The sequence below is a fragment of the Cupressus sempervirens genome, chromosome 11, assembly GCF_028749045.1.
Source record: "Cupressus sempervirens isolate cs-2001-9-10 chromosome 11, ASM2874904v1, whole genome shotgun sequence".
NCBI classification, from domain to species: domain Eukaryota; kingdom Viridiplantae; phylum Streptophyta; class Pinopsida; order Cupressales; family Cupressaceae; genus Cupressus; species Cupressus sempervirens.
The window spans coordinates 27,542,765-27,563,030 of NC_143128.1; the positions used below are offsets into that span (position 1 = coordinate 27,542,765).

A 20,266-nucleotide genomic window follows, 5' to 3' on the forward strand; every position below is an offset into this window, starting at 1 on the left:
TCAACTATCCTTAGCCAAATTACCAACATAGCCTTAGGTCTAGGTGTTCTTGTAGGCCTCACAATTTGTTCACCAATTAAATATACCTTCGAGACCTCACCCTTCACAACCTTTGCAGGTGGTGTTCTCTTTGATAATCTTCTTGTTACTCTCTACAATGTAGGAGAAATATTTGTAGATGAGGCCACTAGAGTAAGTGAGTCTAGTATGTCTAAAGGTTCAGGCTCAATAATAGCTTCACCTTGTACCATCATAGGGGTAGAAACCTTTTCTTTAGATTGCATAGATTCACTTTGTTTCTATGTTCTTCCATCTTCTCTTTAGAAATTCCTTCTTTCTCTACAATGCTATCAACTATTTTATGCACCTTCGTCTTTCTTGAACTTCTTCTCAACTCCTCCCATACCTTCTGAGATTTCTCTTGATAAGTTCCCCATCTTTTTGAATTGGGATCCTTCTCAGAAGCAAGTATGGCATACACATGTTATGTTACAACAAATGGATCTACTGCATAGCCCATAAGAGTTATCCATTGAAATCTAGGTTCAACTGCCTCTGTACATGTATAATGTGTCTCTACCATAAAACAAGTTGTATCTACTTTTCTCTTTGGGCATTAAAAGAGGAACTTCACACAATCCAACAAGTGAGCATTAATGATATTATTTTCTCTTTGTTTCATTATTTTGTAGCTCCCTTAAAAAGACTCTAGGGTTGTAATTTTTGAAACTTATTAATTCTTTCCTTTTAAAATCACATATCTTAGCTTTTAAATTTTTATCAATCATTCATGTTTCCTTATGTTTGTTTTTTTGTTTTCTTATATTATGTGAAATGTCTTTAATTAGCCTTGTATTCTTCATCTTACTAAGGATTAGATGAGAAAGCAACACATTTCATTGGTATGTTTTAAGTGTTGTACCTAGTACTTCTTCTAGGTCATAAATACACATGTACTTAAGCTTACTTAGGTCTACATATGAATATTCCCCTTTTAGTGGTATTATTACATTTTCACTTTTCCACCTTAAGTGTCACTTTCACCTTTGGTGGACTTATCATATTAGCACTTTTCTACATTAGGTGTGTAATAAGTTATCACTTTATGTATAAAGGCATAATACTAAGATGTTTACATAATCTTATACTTTCCTATATCTCACCTTGGCCTATTTGACCAAGGCGTCTCATGTGAACTTAATTCTATTGGTTCCATCCAAATGCATTCTTGATGAGAATACAATTTATTCTTCTCATATTAGGATGCAACAATTAGGATGGATTCTTGTTACCTTTCCATTAAAAGCTTCAAGATCTACAAGAAAAGAAATCTACATAGCAAAGCTCCTTATGCTACTTTAGAGAAAGTAATTTATTTTTAAACAAATAGACTATGAGCCTAGTAATATATTAATTATAAATAATCAATAACAAAATAAGAAAAAAAGGCTCTTCAAAGCCACATATTTATTTTTCAAGGAACATACATACTAAACCTAGAAACCTATTCTAATTCTATGCTGTCACAAAATTGGCATATTATCACATTTAAACCCACATTTTAAGCATATAACTCCATTGTCACTTCAAAACTACAATGGGTAAAAGTATGGTTTACTATGTGATTTATTCTTGAAATTATATTTAGAAGTTGTTGGAGTTCAATATTGGGGGTTGGCTTACCAAAAATGAAACTTGAACATTACATCTCTTTGTTAAGTTTGGAATCCATGCAAATGAACTTTAATGAGGGGAAACCAAACACATTAATAGAAAAAATCAGACAAAAGTTATATTCCTTGTGAAGCAAGAAAACTGAAAGCTTTTTGTGGCTGCACTTGAGCAACACCCTCAAGGAAAACGATTATAGAAGTGAGTATATTGCAGCAATATACTGATCATTTTAATGCACAAGACTTTGACAACATGTAGGAGATCTCATCCTATGAAGACAAGTTCAAATACTTTCCTAACCTACCCTTGGTCTAATGAGGGATGCAAGGCTGCTAAAGACAACTTACTCAGGACAATGAAGGACCACTTGCTAAATTCTTGCTCCACACATCAAGAGAATTTTTAATGGTGCCACATAAAGAAATAACCCAAATGAGTGGACTACTAGTGTTGTTATTGTTATCCTACTTTTATGGAGAGGTGATATCAAAGAATCGCAATAGAAAACTTGCATAAGGAAAAAACTTGAAAATGTGTTAAATGTTATGTTCCATAGCCCCTTAGGCCATGGTATCCTCAAGGTGATTAAGACTCTTTCATTTGCTCTTCAATAAAATTTTAGTTATTTCAATGCATATGACAATTGTACTGGATATTTGTGTAAATATTCTTACTCTTCTCTTTTGTTGAAATATTGTATACTAACAAAGCCACCCTAAATCCATGGCAAATAAAAATAAATGAGCCATACAAATAAGGAGGAGAAAATGTTTCTGAAATCCAATATCAAAGCAAGGAAAAAACTATATTTACCATGGATGTGAAGTAATCAGATTTGCGTTGCTGTAGTGGAGCCTAACTGTGAAACCTCTTCTAGAACTTACAGAGATTGTTATGACAAGTTTGTTCATTTTATTTTATTTTTCCAACAATGAGGTTAAAAGCATAACATACTGAGAGTGCAAACATGCCATATTGGTTTTTTTTAAATGCTGGCTCATTGTCGTCGAATAAGTGTAGTGTTGAAAGAAGCTACAAAAACATATTTAAATTTATCTTTCATATTAAATTGTAGTTCTTAAAATATTGGAAATTTAAAAGTTTGAAAATTTAATTAGATGAGCTATAACTCTTCAAAGCGAGTCAGTTTTTCTTCAAAAAGTTGTCGGTATCTGTCGTACATTAATTATAGTTCTTAAAAAGAGAGGTTCTTTCAGCTTGAGATCATAAATGGAAGGACATTGAAGTTGTATACTGATTCTGTCGTGTGGATAAAAGAATGCTCTTCCTTTTAAATGTATAGATGGGTAGGTTGTAGCCCAAACTGCAGAAGAATGAGTTATAGTTCTATTTTGATGTATCAAAAACTGGTTCAATACTTGATCCATATTTGGATCAATATGACCTGCAATAATGTCAAATGGACCTCCTATTTTTTTCAAGTACTTAATTATCTCCCTACTGTAGTCCAATCTGAAAATTAGATGCAAAGTGGTAATAACAAGTTGACAAGAAAACTAATTTGCACTTGCATGACTTTCATGAACTTCTCCATGCCTTTACTGTTGGCATTATATTTATTAAAGGATGAACATGATTTCTTTATTTTGTACAAGATTGTATGTGTACGCAGTCATTACTACTGACTTATGGCTCGAGGACTTCAATGAGGATATATTGCTGCCTTCAGTAAAGCTGCAACACAAAAAACACAAGACGTAGATGTCTCTGAAATTATGTTGAAGGGAACATGTCTTTTATCAAAATAATCTCCCTCACTAAGGAGCTGCTGCTTCTTAATAGTTCCAACCATGCTTCAAGGATGCTCAATCCTACAGCTGTAATATTAGAGGCTAGAGAAAGAGAGAACACATCCACTCCTTAAAAATGTAATATATGATGCTGTAATATCTGCATCATACCATACCCCTATGCAATTCCTTCTGCATATCTGCAAAAAATGGACTTATCCAGAAAGTTCCCACCTTCTGTGGAGAGAGTATTAGATCCACTCCCATTCCTATTGCTTGGAAATGTGGCATACAGAGATCTCAACTTGTTTTCAAAGATAAAAATGCTGAAGATTGAGTGACAATTCCTGCAAATTTCATTCTCGTTAGCTCACTTTTAGCATACAACTCAAAAACTATCACTTATATTTGTCAAATGGTTATAAATATACAAAATTAAAAGAGACCATAATTTGATTAGATAATTAAGATGTTGAGGAAACTACAAGACAACTACAAGTCATCAAGTCCTATTTTCCTTACTGACAATTTATGCTATTTCTACACTCGCAAGTTGCAAGATTTGCTCACTGCTGTACAGATGAGAGAAACATTTTTCTTCAATGCATTGTAAAGAAATCATGCATAGATTTCAAAAACAACACTATTGCTCAAAGATTTCTGAAAAACCAATTCAAATATAGCAGTCTGAGGGCAAGCTATAGTAACTAGTAGACACAAAACTCACAAATGCTAATGTTCTCCAAAATAAATGTGAAAATGTGGGTATGATCACAAGTCATAGAGGTGAACAGGGAGGAGGATATTGTTGTGCTCTTTCTCAGGAGTCATATTTCCCAGTATTCTAAAGATGTAAATAATTACCTGATTTAGTTTTGAATATGCAACTCTACCACAAACAATATTGAAAATCCTACTGCAAGATTACATTATGTAAGAGCACAGGAAGAATACTTGATACAGATTTGCAGTAAAAATCAGATTTAAAAATACTAGTGCAATCTTGCTAAAACGGATGTCAACATCCCACAATGAGTATGTTTCTGTCTGCACTTCATACCTTAGATATTATATGTTCTGGCAAAAGAAGGCAATTCCACAAAACACATACTACATGTAAAAAGCAATATAACTTTGTTGCCTGCAATCCAAAAAATCATCATTGTAAATTTCAGTGCAGATTCCACAGTAGTCATAGAAACAGTATGCAAATTGACAATGGAAAGATTCCCCACAAAAAAAATATTCACCTCTGCTTAAGTGTGGAGAGTACCAAAGAAAGATGAAAATATACGGAACCTTGAAAAAACCAATTTCTTTTGCTAACCACCTCTACTCAATGATAATGCATACCTATCTGCAAAAGGCTCAACAAACTTAAACATGCACGTCTTAACGCAAAAGCTAAAATTCAATTTTTAAGTTCCTCAAATATTTCCTTCATTTTCAGTTGCAAAACAATTTTTCAATTTGACTCTTACCTATGTTCTGACAATTTCTTGTCTATCTAATGCGAAGGCCTTTTCTCACACTATTAATGCTCTTAATCTTCCTGATAAACACATTATATTCTGGGTGTAAATGATGAGACCTACTTTTAATATGGCTACATGAACAAACAAAACACTTAAATAATAAAACAATCTATGGAAATGTTTATCTCATAAATAAGATAAGCTGAGGTAAATTTAATGGCCTTAAAAGGATATAGTTAGCCAAAATTGATAGAACAAATTCATCAAAATATTATAATGGAAAGGTTAGGAACGTAAATGAAGACTTTGCATATGAAAAAATGAACATACTCCCTGCAACTAGAATAAAAAACGTGGAATCCTTGATAGCAACAGCATCTTCAAAATAATCTGCAAGAGGGAAACTACAGGCAAGAAAAAGAGAGAGCATATCAACTCCTTTAAAGGCTGCAGAAATATCTGTATGATAGCACCCCTTGTCCTAGCAAACTTTGTAAGCTATCACGACAATCTGTGCCCATTCAAGAATCATAACATACAGAGGCCTCACCTTGTTTTTTAAGCCAAAAATGCTGAAGATATTGAGTGACAATTGCTGCGAAGTTTACTCTCACTAGCTCACTACCATAGCAAACAAATTTTTAAAAATATTATATTCAAAGAAACCATAATACTAGTAAATAAAATGTATTTCTACCTGTACTTCATACCTCAGAAATACTATTTTCTGGCAAAGAACATGCAAAACCAGAAACATGTACCTTGTGCACAAAGCAATGGAGCTTTGTTCCCTGCAAAACACAATCCAAAAGAATTTGTCATTATAATTACCAATGCAGATTCCAAGATAAGTAATGAAACAGCCATTAAAACAAAACAAAGAAAAAGAAACACTTCTAATAAAAATTGTTATTCTTTATTTACCTCAACTCATTAGAAATGAATGAGGATCTCATCTTACAGTAGACCCAACTAACTTAATAGGCATTTTTTCAGGCAAAATTTGATATTCAACTTGAAGTTCCTCAAGCATATCCTTCATTTTTAGTAGCAATGCAGATCTTCTATTTGATCTCTCACTTATGTTTTGATAATTCATTGTATGTCTGAGGCAAAGGCCCATTCTCATCCTATTAGTGTTCTCAATCTCCCTAGTAAACAAATTATAGTCTGGGTGCCAATGATGATGCTTGCTTTCAATATAGCTGCATAAACAAACACAGTGCCTAAATATTCATACAAATCAAGGAAATACCTGTTTCATAAATAAGATAAGCTAACCTAACCTTACTGGCCTTTAGGCCAAAGTGGACCAATGGACCTAGATGAGTTTGTTTATGATTCTCTTGTTGCTGAGATTTAAGAATAAATTTCTAGAAACTTTATGTGATTAACCCAATCAAGTATTTCGTATGTAAGGGTGTTTGCAGATTTATGTGTAACTGTGCCTCATATTATACCATTGCTAAAAAAAATCACAAATAAAAGGACCTGCTTATTCTCTCCTTAAGCGCAGCAATTTTTTCCACAGTAGTAGTAGCATCCACGAAGAAGTCAAAACTCTCTCCCATATCTGGACTCCTATGATAGTTAATGATTGGTTTCATGGATAATATTGAGTTGGGGTAGTATACTTTCTCGTTATCACTCAACAGAAACACTGTAGTGAAGATGTTCATTTCTTCCACAACCATCTGTACCATTCAAATATCAATTAGTTGTACGGTTGTATTCAAAAACCAATCTGTAACATTTTCTACTTTTTCTTTTTTCATTCATAGGTGAATCTTCACTCATTTCAGTCATTTGTGAAAGGTAAGAAGGATGACTTTTAACTGAACTCCATCAACAATACACCGATCACCCACGTCAAATGGATGCGTGATAAATACAAACACAACGGCTTCAAAGATTGTTTTGCAGGTATTTTTGAACATGAAAGCCACAGGCAGAAGGGAAGTTAATATTATAACAATAGCACGGGTGCTGACAATGCCCAGAAGTACCAAAGAGAACATTACTATGATTATAACCACAACTGCATTGATGAGTATGTGTAGCTGTTTAACTGCAGTTTTGGAGTCATTAAGAGACCGGGAAAGTAATTTCCTTTCTTCAAAAACATTCATCTGCCACAAAAAAGATACATTAGTCAGTATGTCCCAAGAAAGGGCTAATAGAACTAGATAATCAGTATTGCCTAGTTTAACTTATTTTGTGCTGCTTTCGTCGGAATAAAACAGCAAAATTAGCTCGAAATAACATGAAATAAGCACAACGTTCCGAACAAAACCACATCTAGCTATATGTTGGGAGTGATACTTAAAAGCAGTATGGAACTGATTTGAAATAGCATACCACCCAGTTTGCAAGAGACGATTCAGTGATCCTTCCTGTATCTGAGGCTCCTGTAAATTGGGGAAAGACTCTGCTCACCTCTGTTTTCCTCATTAACTTCAGCAAGTCATCTTCCTCAATATAACTGCAAAAGATGGGACTCTAATTTAAGTAAGAAAAAATAATTCTGAAACATATTCATTTTCCCAGAAGTAAATGAACCATGAGCTCTGGTCCTATTTATGCTAGTGGGTTCATGCTTTTTCCTTGGTGCTTTTGTAAAAGTCAGGTGTTTGAGAACAATGGCATTAGCACCAAAGTGATCATACAATACAAACTGCTGCACATGATGCTTAGCAGAGCCGTTTTGGTATTAGTTCATGGTTTAATTACCAAACACATGAATGGGTACATGATCAGACTGCAGTATGGTTAGGAACTGGGATACCAATTTCCAGTCCATAGTAGTGATCAAGAGTGCTTGTGGATCTTATTGTGTGAGGATGCCAGTTTAAATGGCAATGGCGTTCTGTTAAGACATAAATAAACTGCCAATAGTATTGCCTGCTACAAATTTTTATTGGAACAATCCACCAGAAACTAGAATTGGCATTATCTATGGACTATTAAATGTTAGCTTTCTAATTCTTGAATAACAAAAACAAAGCTTAGTACGGCACCTCATTGTAGGACAAAGCCTATGTGAGGTAAAGGAATTACTTCAAATAACAAGTCAGTGGATGCATACTCTGTTCCACACTTAGCAACATTTTCAAATATCCTCTTTGCCTTAATTGTTGCTTGACATTCACTATCGATCTTCGGATCATGTTTATGGTAATTCAAAGACCTGTCAATTGTGTTAGCGATTCCCGAATGCCTGATATTTCGGATCCATCTCTTCATTTTCCAAGCAGAGACATTCCTCTGATTCAGCTTCTTCAGTTGTTTAATAGTTATCCCATTGGTGCTCCCTTCCTCTTTGAGCCCTGCCCTATCATTATTCTTGTTATCAGGAGGATCTATTTGAATTTCCACGTGTCCTGCATTGTTCGTATTATTTGTATCTGCTAGAGCAGAGGATTGATGGATTTCCATCATTGGGGGCGCAGATATAGTTTCAAGCACATATTGATGGAATATGGACTCCTGAATTCTGTCAAAATATGTTTTCACATGAAAATTCAAAGCCAAAATCTTCACCAATAGTGTTTTGAATAGCCATAGAAATGAGGCGCACAGAAGACAAAGTAGAAATGTCCCTATGTAATCCAACAGGTTTTTGTTCTCGGTAGCTCGCTCCAACTGATAGCAAAAATTCACCAAAATATTAGAATGTAAAAGAGATCACAAATATAAAGAGGAATTTGCAGATGACTAAGAAGAGAAACCCTATCCCCAACAAACAATAACAATTATGAAAATGCATTTTCATTGAGAAGAACAATTATGAAAAACGAGAGTGTGGAACGGTTACTACCTTTTTATCAAATATGAGATGCCAAGCGAGCAAAACTAAGCCGAACCAGAGGCAATTCTTCGCACTACTCCTCACTCCATAGACAAAGTAGAGGACCCTCTTTCTCAAAATGAAATTTCTCTCGATTACGAAAACCCCCACACGAATTATCCAGCCAGAAACGAGTCTCCCGGAGAAAACAAGCAGAGCCATCTACAACCACTTCCATGACTCTAACCCCCAAATGAAACGTTTCTTCAGAGACCCGACTATGAGGCTCGAAAGCAATCCTGCTATAAGATCCAATAAAGCTGCACATTCCAAAAAAAGCCATTTGTCAAATCCGGAGTGCTTGTAATTTGGAGGAACCTCCTCTTCTTTGATGGGACCAAATTTTTCTTCGATATCATCTGCAGCTGAGGGACATTTGTTCAGATTCCTTTCAGCCATTCTTGTAGATTTTTCCATTGCATGAAATAAAGAAATCGTATCCATGACACAGTAAATAAACTATGAAACATTGTATCCATGACACGCTATATAAGCTATGAAACACCTTTTCACTTTCCATTCCAGTCCACAATCCGTTCGACTCAAAAACCATTCGCCTTCCCTCCCTTACCAAAACCCAAATTACAGTCCAATGCAAGCGCGAATGCAATCGAAAGAAATAATGAGAACAAAATGACATTTGGTCGTTAATGTGGCATGATAAGAATTTTTATTTGATATTATATTAATAATTATTATTATTTGTTTGTTAATAGATAAACTATGATACATTAATTTACAATTTGATTTAAAGATGGATGTATAGATAATAAATATAAAAATTGTCTTCACTAGTACAATTGAGAATGGGTAAGGTTAGATTCAAAAGATCAAAGTATATTATATGTGATTAATTGAATCCCTTTAAATATATAATACTAGGTCTATATATAATATAATATCAAATTTATTAAATTAAAAAAATTAATACTTTGAAAAAAGTCATATATACATATTTGTTTTGGAACATTTCATGTTCACATTAAGCTACACTCTTGCAAGGATTTCGAGAAGGATGTCATTATTTTTCTATTTTATGGTGAGGGAAGCATTGTCTTGTATCTAGAGTTACTTAACGGACACAATGAAAACTTGTCCATCTAGTTGTACTAAAGATGTCTCTAGGTGAGTGTCATTAGCTTCAAAGTTAACAAGGTCATTAAAAGAGTCACCGAGATGAGCTAAAGTGGGAAGAATATCTACTAACAAAGAAAGACCTCAAACATTGAAAGCTTGTTAAATTTATTCAAAGGGAACAATTGGTTGAGTGTCAAATTGGGTTTGTTTGACATCTACTTTAAACCATGTGACAATTTTCTTTGATCCTTATCAAACATTTCACCTTAGATAGGAATTTTAACTATTACTATCATTATCATTTTGTGTTTCTTAATTTTCTTTAATACAAAATCCTTACGAGTTTATCCTTCTTTCTCATCTCATTGTTGGAAAAAATTATTAGGAAAGTTGAGGCTTTTAAGGTGGGGAGGCGGGTGAGGGGGGGAGGGGGGTATGGCGGGGGCATGGGGGGGGGGGGGGGATCCCCTTACTTTTATAAGGTTGTCTTAATATTAGTGATAATAACTTTTGGAATACTTATACATTACTTTTGAATTGATTTAACTATAGAATTATTATCTTGGATTCTAATGTATCAAATACAATACACATAAGTAACAATTCTTCACTGCATTATGTTCACAAATATATCTCACACATCTCTTATTTATCAATATTTTTTTATAAATATATCACACAAATCTATCATATCAATAATTATATGTCTCTTATGATGCTTATGAAACATTTTTTTGTGTATCTAATGAATACTAAAATCATATTACGATGGTAACCTAGGAACCATATAATATAGTTCTCATTGAAAGAGCTTAAAAGGAAAACATGTTATTCCATCAATATTTTGCAAAAGATTTATTATTATTATGTTAAATTATTGGAAAGCTAGAACTTTCCATATATAATTTTCTTTATAGTTGTCATTTGTGACAAAAATTAACTTCTTTTGTTCCACTAAAATTTCAAGTCCTTTTGTGGTCTCATCTTTGATAAAATTTAACTTATTCTCAATGTCATTTTTTGGCATATATTTAAAAAATTCTCAAACAAAGGTCTTGCAATTTTCTCATAAGCCTATATAAGCTTATTGTTTGCTTCTTCAAGATTGTCCATTAATTCCTAATTCAAAGAAATGTGAATTTTATTTTGGTAAATGAGATAAGTGGTAAGCATAGGACCTTCATAAAAAAAGGTTTAATTAACCAGTTTTTATGAATCTTAAAGTAACATATCCAAAAGGACCAACTACATAAAGAGAAACTAATTCAACATGTTTTAAATATTCGATGTTAGTAAGGAGCAATAAGTTTTTACAATCCAAGTTATTAAGGAATTTGTAGGAATATTTATGGAGAGAATTGTATGGAAATGTTTACATCAACATCTCTTTATCACCTACCTTGATTTATTTTGAAGATTAGTGTTTTATAATGCTCACAACCTAAGTTGCCTAAACCAACTTGATGATGAACCATTAAGTGATTTTAAATGTAGATGTAGATATTGTTATTCAAATTTCTCTGAAACGTTCTCTTCAAATTCATTCAATGTATTTACATATATGTATATGTATACATATTTACATATAAGGACATTTGTTTTGTTAAATTGAACCTTCTCATATTTGTATAATGATATATGAAAATTATTGATTCAAATAGGAAAAAATGAACAAGTGGAATTTTGTGTTGCTAGTGGGCATTCTTTAAACTAGAACTAAAAAGAAAACAAATTACAAAAAGAGAATATATATTAAAAAGAAAAATGAAACAAAAAAATGATAAGTAACAATTGAAGATAACACCTTTCACAACATTTATTTTGGAGGAAAATTAATTATCATTTTTATAGAAAAATGTAGTGATCAATGCTCCAATATTCTCAAACATGTTGTATATATATGCAATCACAAGCTATAAAAGGGTAGAATCTTGAAAGAAAATTTGATATACTAGATGAATATACAACCTATCATAAAGATATTGAAAAGTATATTATAAAAAAGTTGCAACTATACAAATTTAATCAATTGTAAGCTTTATAAGTAGAGTATTTTATATTGTATAAAGTATGTTTAAAATGAAATAATTAAATTGATAAATTTACAAAAATATAATATATAGATAATTTAATATTTTAGAATTTCGTTGATAGGCACTAGTACATTATAGGTCAAATTTCCACCTAAATTTTCGACCAAGCTCTTAATTGGCTTGTTCAATACCTTTTTTTGTTTTTATACCCGAGTTGGTCAAAATTTTGACCAAATTAGAGTTTCACAATTTGGTCAAAAGTTTGACCAACTCAGGTTCAAATAAAAAAATAGAGAAAAGTTTGTTTGTTTGTTATTTCATCTCTGCGGCACAATTAGGGTTATTAGAGATGAGGATTTTAGGATTACAAAAGCTATTGGAGCTAAGGATTTTGGGCATATCTAATGAGAGGTATGTGGTTGATTGGATAGGATTCAGTTTTAAAATTTTGCTCCATGCTTCCAGTGGATACCATATATGTGATGTCTTGATTTACTATTTTTTTACTTTCCTATGCAGTGCCATTGACATCAAAACTATATATTTCTTCCAAACACAGATTTTATAGCAATTGTGAATTCGATGGTAGTGTGCTAGGGAAAGGGCTAGGTTGTACGTACAAGAATACCCCCATGAAAGTACCAAACAAAGGGTTCCAAAATAAAGCTATTCTTATTGGGATCTCCATTCAAGAGCATAAAACCCTAATGAAGAAAAGATTTCTCCCCATTAGCAATAGGTAATCCCCTTATGGCAAGCCACAAGAAGGGATCTCCTACTGAACAATAGGCCCAACAGGGGAGTTCTTCTAGTTGGCATTCATTATTCTAGGAGCACCTGGTTGATTGCCCAACAAGAGAGTTATTTAGCGAAAGAAAAACTCTGTAAGAATTGGTATCATTGATTTAACTTATAAATGTGTGTCTACTGTTATCAATTTGATATTTTTCTTCTATGTTAAATGTCATGTCTATCCATCCACAAATAAATCACAATCCATTGGTTTTGTTTCTATGTTTGATTAGTTTTTGGTGTCATCATTCTCATCTTTCAAATTATTCGAACAATTATAATCTCTCGTTACCCCAATTAAATCATTGTAAACAAATCTTCATATCATTATATTAGTCATACATGTCTATGTTGGACTTCATCTGAATGCTATAAAATTCTAGGCCATTATATATAAAAGTCTGGGTTTGGTCCCAAACCAGTAAACGTAATCTTGACCTATATTACAATTAAATGAATGCCTAATGAATTGGTGATTCACATCCTCCTCTTCTTATATACTACTCCAATCACAATGATAGTAATTTTTAAAAATGAAATACAAGCTGTTCAAAAACCTAATTGAAATGTGTTCAAGTAGTACAATAGTCATAATTAGAACAAGTTCAAGCAAAATATTACCAAAAAATAATTTGCAAAACTTCCTTCAAATATTATTTTAAATTTAGGATGCTTTTGTGTTTTTTCCCCTTCTACTATGATTGCAACTAGAGACACTGTCTGGTGATAAAATTCATAGAAACTAAAATCAATGGTGATTATGAAGCTTTAGAACTCAAAAATTCAAAAAAAATTAAGTATACAATATATCAACCATGATTTTTCCCCTACTGATGATACACAAGAATAATTGAAGGAGTTATATTGTGCCCTGACATTGATAGCTTAGAACTCTCCTCTGTAGTCGTTCTAACAATATCAAGGGTATTTCCATGGAGTAGCTTATACGAAGGACCTCCAATCCCTTGGGCTTCAAAGTACTTTTTTAACTGCAGTGGCATCCACCATATATCTCTTGTAACCTTTAAGAGAAGTAATCCTAAACCAGCTGAAGCTAGCACTACAACCCAAAAAACCCATTCCATGATCTTAACCAAGAAGATTTTTCTGAATGAAACACAACACTTTGAGTTTGTTTTTTACTTTAATTTAATTTTCTATCCCCCAATTCCCAATCCTAAAGCAATCAGTGAATATGCATGATAGACAAAGTTGATAGAACATAAACCACACAAAAAAAGCTATCGTCATGATGATATTGTATCATATAAACAAATCAAGTAGGCTTAGCTAGTTGCTGACAAAAGTTATGATATTGACAATAGTAGATAGACAAGATTACGTTGTAAAATCATATATATATATATATTGATCAATGCATTACATATATAGTTGATCTTTATTTGTGGTCTTAAACTCATTGCCCGTGCTAGCTATCTTGAGGATATTCGTAAATTTTTATTACCAAGATGTGAGTTGAAACCTGGGGTGGGTCTATGCATTTTATTTCTTACTACTTTTAAATTACATATGAAAATAGGCTCATGAGTGTTTCATCAACATTATTTTTTAATTTGGATCTTAAGAATTATGTGAACAATCTTCTTCTTTCAAACATCTTTGTAGAAGTGGGCAGATCATGCAATCCAATGCTAAAGAGTTTGAAAATTGATAAATTAAAAAGCTTCCGAGATGTAGTTAGATTGAAAAGGTGAAAGATGACTTTTAGTTACAGTAAAACTATGTTAAGTTAAGGCAACAAGTCCATTTTTTAATGGAAGGCATTCATTTGGTAGGCTAAGTATTATTGTGACATTTTTTAGATTATTCATATTAACTTGATTTTTTATTAAGGAAAATAGGTGTTAATGGGACCTTGAAACCCTATAATAGTAAAATAAAAGCATAGATAAAGTGCTTAACGTATTATCAGCATAAAAGCCACTGACAGAAGTAACAGCTTCCCATAGGAAAACAAGTAAAAAAATAAATAAATAGGGAAGCAAAGCAAACAAACAAGGACAAGCCCAAAAAGCCAAGAGAAAGGCTTAGGCAATTTCTCTGAGGATTTTCATAGCTTGAATCTCTAGCTTAGTCATTCTTTGAGCCACCTCTTTCAAGTCTAAAAGATCTTTCTCAAGTTCTTGGATGTCCTTCTTCTTTGTGTTGGATATGGTTCTCTTTCTCGAACCGTCCTCCAGAGTCTTATCCTTTCCATTGTTGGGATATTGGCCATCCTCCTTACTATCCCTATGTTCTTCAAATTTGTTTGTGAGCACCTTTATGTTGGCATTTGATTCTCTTAGAATGTTATAGCTTTGCTTAGCAATTCTCTACAGAGTTCCCTCCATAGTCTAAACTCTACTCTTCGGTTCCTCCACTCTATTATCCATTTCCTTTTCCTCCTCTATTTTCTTGTTCTACATGCTTCAATTATCCCTTTCTAGTCTACCCACTCTATATTTGAGCTCTTGGATTTCATGGAAAGTCCATGTAGTGGTTCAATAACTCTCAACAGAATTATTTTTAGCATTATTAAGCGCATCCATCTGAGGGTTTTCCTTTGTGATTTCACTCAAAATAACAAGGGCGGGGTCAGTTAGCTCCTCCATTTGAATTTTGCCCTCCTTATTCTCCTTAACTAGAGTTTTGATCATCTCTCTCTTAAGCTCCATCCTCGTAGAAATATTATCAAAATTTCTCCAAACTACTCTCCCATCTTTGCCTGAAATCATACATGTGTACTAGCTGGACCCATATTCCTCAACTTCCTACTCATTCTTTTACCCACTCCCCTACTTCTCATCTTCCTCAATGTTATCCTTCCCTTCCTCCTACTTGTCCTTCTTAGAGTCGATATCTCTCCCTCTTTTCAAACTCCTATTAGACTTGCCCTCAAAATCCTCATCTCTATTTGCAGGCATCTTAATAGTGATGTTTCTATTTCCACCCATCCTCTCCTTACATTCCTCCTCTCTAAGATTAACTTCCTCCCCATTAGCATTATCTCCCTTCGTGTCCATGCCCCCCTCCCTCTCATTGTAGTCTCTACCAATTAAAATTCATTTTTTCTAATGACTTTCTATAAATGTTATGTTTCTTTATAAGTACATGATAAATTTTTAACTTTATAATTTATATATATTAATTTTCTAGATTCTGATTTGATGTTAGTCAATTTCTTTTTGTTTACAATCAATGAAATTAGTTGTGAAATGCAGTTTTTTTCTACATGTATTTATATCTCTTCTTGCACATCTACTGCTTATTCCTGTGCATAGAAAAATAGGTAAAAGGTTACATTAATATGTAATAGAGGTTGTATTTGAGAAATAATGCCTTATACCTTGATGATTTGATGCTCTTTTCATTTGATCACAAGTATTGATGTAAAAATATAGTTGAGAGATCTAAGATTAGAATTCATTACCTTGAAGTGAATTGGACACTTACCAAAATAATGGAGGCACCCTTGTTTATATACCTCTCCCAACCATTTTGGGATGCAAATCTCAAATAAGAGTGAAATAGGCCTATAATCCCTATTGAAACCAAATAAATATTGCCCATTTAGATTTGATGCCAAACATTGAGGATAGGGGTAGATTTTAAGGAAAGAGAAACCCTAAGTTTCCCTTGTCCTCCCTAATCATCCTTCTCTTCCCAAGATGGATATGAATTTGGAACAAAGATCCTACTTGGAGATACACTATTATGAATATGTGTGGAATAAAGATGGGATAAGCAAAAATAGATGTGGAAGGCCACATGGTTTTAGTGGGACCTAGATAAAAAAGAAATTATATGGGGATACAATTTACAATGTTTCGTTTACACTTGTTCGAACAAGTGGATTGTTGGAGCAACCATAGTTTAATTTAGTGAGAATGGAATATATGGGTTGGATGAAAAGGCATCTCAACCACCTCCTCTCCCAATACAAATCATTAGTGCAAATTGGACATTTACCCATATCATTAACATGATGGATTGAAATAGTTATGAAGGTAAGATCTTTTAAAATGCTTATCAATATGTCAAATTGATTCTTAAAACCCTTATTTAATGTAATCATCGTCTCAAGTTCTGCATCAAAATCTGGACTTTGAAATAATTTGTCTAGAGACTAATTGTAATTTAGGTATTAAATGCTTGCAAATAAAGCCTAAATATCTCCTCTTTTGACAAAAAACTCCAACATTCAACAAACCTTGGTTTCTCTTTCATGTGATGTAGTGTTTTCAATTGAGAACCTCTGAAATCATAAAGTTCAAAAGACATATGGAGTTCATTTTACATATTGTTAAGCTCTACAATCATTATACATACTTCATAAGATGATTATGTATAACCCACTTTATTTGACTTCCCAATTAAATGATATGTTCACTCTTTGTAAGAAAGTGAGCAAAGATCAAGACTTCTTAAGAGTTTTCTTGTAGCTAGGTATGCCCACTACTTTCGTTTAGCACACAAGAAAATTCAAGGTCATATAATTTCTTCGATTTGAGTGAATTTGAGCAAGGTGACAACTTAGCACAAAGAGAATTGTAAGAAGACAAATTTTCATTGATTATAATATAGGTGAATTTGAGCGAGGTGACCAAATTTTTTTTTCAAAACCATATGTGCAGATATAAATATTAAGTACAATATGTCCAATATTTTTCTAGATATACACATTAATTAGACCAAATTTTTCTTTCAAAACCACATGTGTAGATATAAACATTAAGTACAAAATGTCCAATACTTTTGCAGATATACACATTAATTACACTCAAAAAAATTAATTTCAAAACCATATGTGAAGATATAAATATTTACTACACCATGTCTAATAATTTTACAAATATATTCTCCTATGAAGAAAGACCACGTCTGGCAATATGAACCCAAAAAAAACTAATGAGACAATTGTTAGATTGTGGTATCAGTTCTAAAGAAAAGATGATAAATATAATTGTCCTTGCAAAAAGCGTAAGGTCTTAAAGAATTGAAGAATTCTAATCGCAACATCCCAAAGCCATTGTAGGCAACATGATCACATTGAAGGGGGCCACGATTTTATTCAATTGGTGAATGTGGATTTCCAACTGGAGGAACATGAAGGTCTGAATATCTAATTGAGGATAATGCTCCCATGGAAGAAGATGATAAAGTACTAGATGAAAAAATTAAAGAAGATGGTATCGGCACAACTAATGAAGATGATCATGATGATGGTACTAGCGCATTTGATAATGATGATGAAGATGGTCTTGATATACCTATACTTGAGAAGTCATAGGATCCCCTATACCAAGGCTCCCAAAAAAATGTTCTCTCTACTATAGTGTTGTTGACCTTGAAGGTTATGAATAGTTTATCTAATGTAGCAATGTCACGTATGCTAAGGTAATGTCATTTTTGTCATCTTCAATTTTACCATACCATTACTATTTATTATATTAACAATCCATCTTTTTTTTTGTAGGTTGATAGGTGAGTTTTTGTTAACACCATCAACATTTTGCCTCATTCGTATTGAAAATTATCTACCATTATGAATCAAATTGGAATGAAGTATCGAACAATAATACGTGCATGTCCCAATCATCACATCCTATATCATAAACAACATGAATTTGGAATAGAATGTCATAATTGTCATATTAGTAGATATCGGTCAGATCAAAAAATAAAAAAGGTGTCTCACAAGGTTCTTTGATACATTCTCATTATTTCACATCTTGAACGATTATTCAGGTCTACTAGCTTGGCACAATTTAAGGATTACCATACACACAATAGAATTTGAGATGACATTATGCCAATGCTTGTAGATGGTTTTGCATTTAAAGACAGAAAAAATATGGCCACACTTTAAAGAATAACCTCATAATCTCAAGCTTTTATTAGTAGTGGACAATGTCAATCCATTTGGAGATATGTGATATGTTTATTCAGTGTGGCTTGTTTTTGTTATTAACAATAACATTACTCCTTAGATGTCCATAAAGAGGGATCACATAATATTGTGAATGATTATACTAGGTTTTTTTAATTTAATAGTTATCTAAATTAATTTATATTAATACATCAAAATGGTCATAATAATTGTGTAATGTTTATATTCATTCAATTACTAAGTAAGTACCAAGTTAAAAATATGAACATGTATATTAAGCCCCTTATTAACAAGTTTTTCAATTTATGGAATGGGGTCACTATGTATGACATCTCTAGACCAATAGGACAAAGACAATTTCAATTCCACGCAATGCTTGTATGGACAACACATGATGCCCCTAGGCTAACTTATTTTTGTGATATACTATTTTATTAAGGTCACATATTTTTGGTCTGTTATAGTGCTTACACATTATTGTTATATTTTAAGTTGTTCATGATAATTGCACAAACTCCAACTATACATGATCTTTTAGGTCTTCAAACAAAGGGAAAATTTGCATGTCTAGTTTGTAATCCAAAGATGAAATCTTGTCATTCAAGAAGTTTTGGAAAGCAAGTGTTCAATGAGTTTAGGTACTTTATCCATAATAATCATACATATTGAATTACTGAAAAACATCTTTTTAATAGAAAAGAAGAAACAACATCAAAGCCACAAAGAATGACACCTCATCTATCAAGGTTGGAATATGATCAACTAAATTGCCAAGGTAATGTCTAGTTTGTGGTCCAAAGTTTGAAATTTATATTTTGATATTATCTTTTATTTATTAATGATGTAATTGGTGCTTATGAAGGTCATCAAGGAATTAATGACCAACTTCCTAGAGCAATAAAAATTTGTCCTACTCAATTTAGTAGGTTACTAGACTACAAGGATCTCCCAATCATGTATTTATTTGATGCTATGCATATTGCAAAGAATGTAACAGAGACACTATGGAAAATATTGGATGGAAGGTATGACAGAGAAAAAATTGTCAAAATTTGTAATGACATTCATGAATCTAATCATGCATTAAAAATTTTCATTCAATCAAATAGCAATGGAGACCACATAAATATGAGTTCTCTTTCATGGTTATTAATGAAGCAGCAAAGTGATGCATTAAAAGAAGTCATTAAAAAAACAAGATTTCCCATTGGGTTTGCTACAAATATAAGTGGTCTTCTATCAAAGAAAGGTGATTTTGGACCAAGATTGAAAACAAATGATTGGCATACTTTCATCAAGGTAAGCCGTATTATCTTTTTATAATATATTTGTAAAATTTCATGTACTACCTATTGTCTTATTTCGTAATTTATTAAAAAGATCATTTTTTAATGATTGCAGTACATTTTACCTCTATCTCTCCTATACTAGTTTGACAATAGTATTAAACAAGTTATATATGATCTTGGAAAATACATGAGGTTAGAAGTGTTATTTCTTAGATTTTTTGTACATATATTATATTTATGACTCACTTTACTTTTTATGTAATTTATTGTATATTTTTATCTAAAATCTCATATATGTTTTTGTATATTGAATCTCTTCTAGGTGGTTATCATCTAAAGAAATTGATAAAAAATGAAATAAAATATTGGAAGAGAAAAATTTGATAGCTTATGTTTGAAATGAAAAATGGTTGATCTTCAACTTTTTTCAATGCTCAA

The 20,266-nt window shown here is 32.4% G+C and overlaps 1 protein-coding gene across 1 annotated transcript; it reads right to left on the minus strand.

Annotated features, from left to right (window-relative positions):
* Positions 1-3,337: 3,337 nt before the first annotated feature.
* LOC149528061 (mechanosensitive ion channel protein 6-like) lies at positions 3,338-8,909 on the minus strand. The gene is made up of 9 exons (XM_089807990.1): positions 8,718-8,909; positions 7,986-8,542; positions 7,259-7,382; positions 6,730-7,029; positions 6,392-6,594; positions 5,862-6,105; positions 5,611-5,691; positions 5,231-5,381; positions 3,338-3,369 (listed from the first exon to the last, which is right to left on the minus strand). Exons 1-9 carry the CDS (start codon positions 8,907-8,909, stop codon positions 3,338-3,340), a joined length of 1,884 nt encoding a protein of 627 aa, XP_089664116.1.
* Between the last annotated feature and the right edge of the window lie 11,357 nt (positions 8,910-20,266).

Excerpts from the sequence above, each read along its gene's own strand:
- LOC149528061 (XM_089807990.1), bottom strand. The coding sequence starts at position 8,909 with ATGGCTCTGCTTGTTTTCTCCGGGAGACTCGTTTCTGGCTGGATAATT. Across the intron at positions 8,543-8,717 it reads ATCTCATATTTGATAAAAAG|TTGGAGCGAGCTACCGAGAA; the intron begins GTAGTAACCGTT and ends TTTTGCTATCAG. Across the intron at positions 7,030-7,258 it reads CGTCTCTTGCAAACTGGGTG|ATGAATGTTTTTGAAGAAAG; the intron begins GTATGCTATTTC and ends TTTTTGTGGCAG.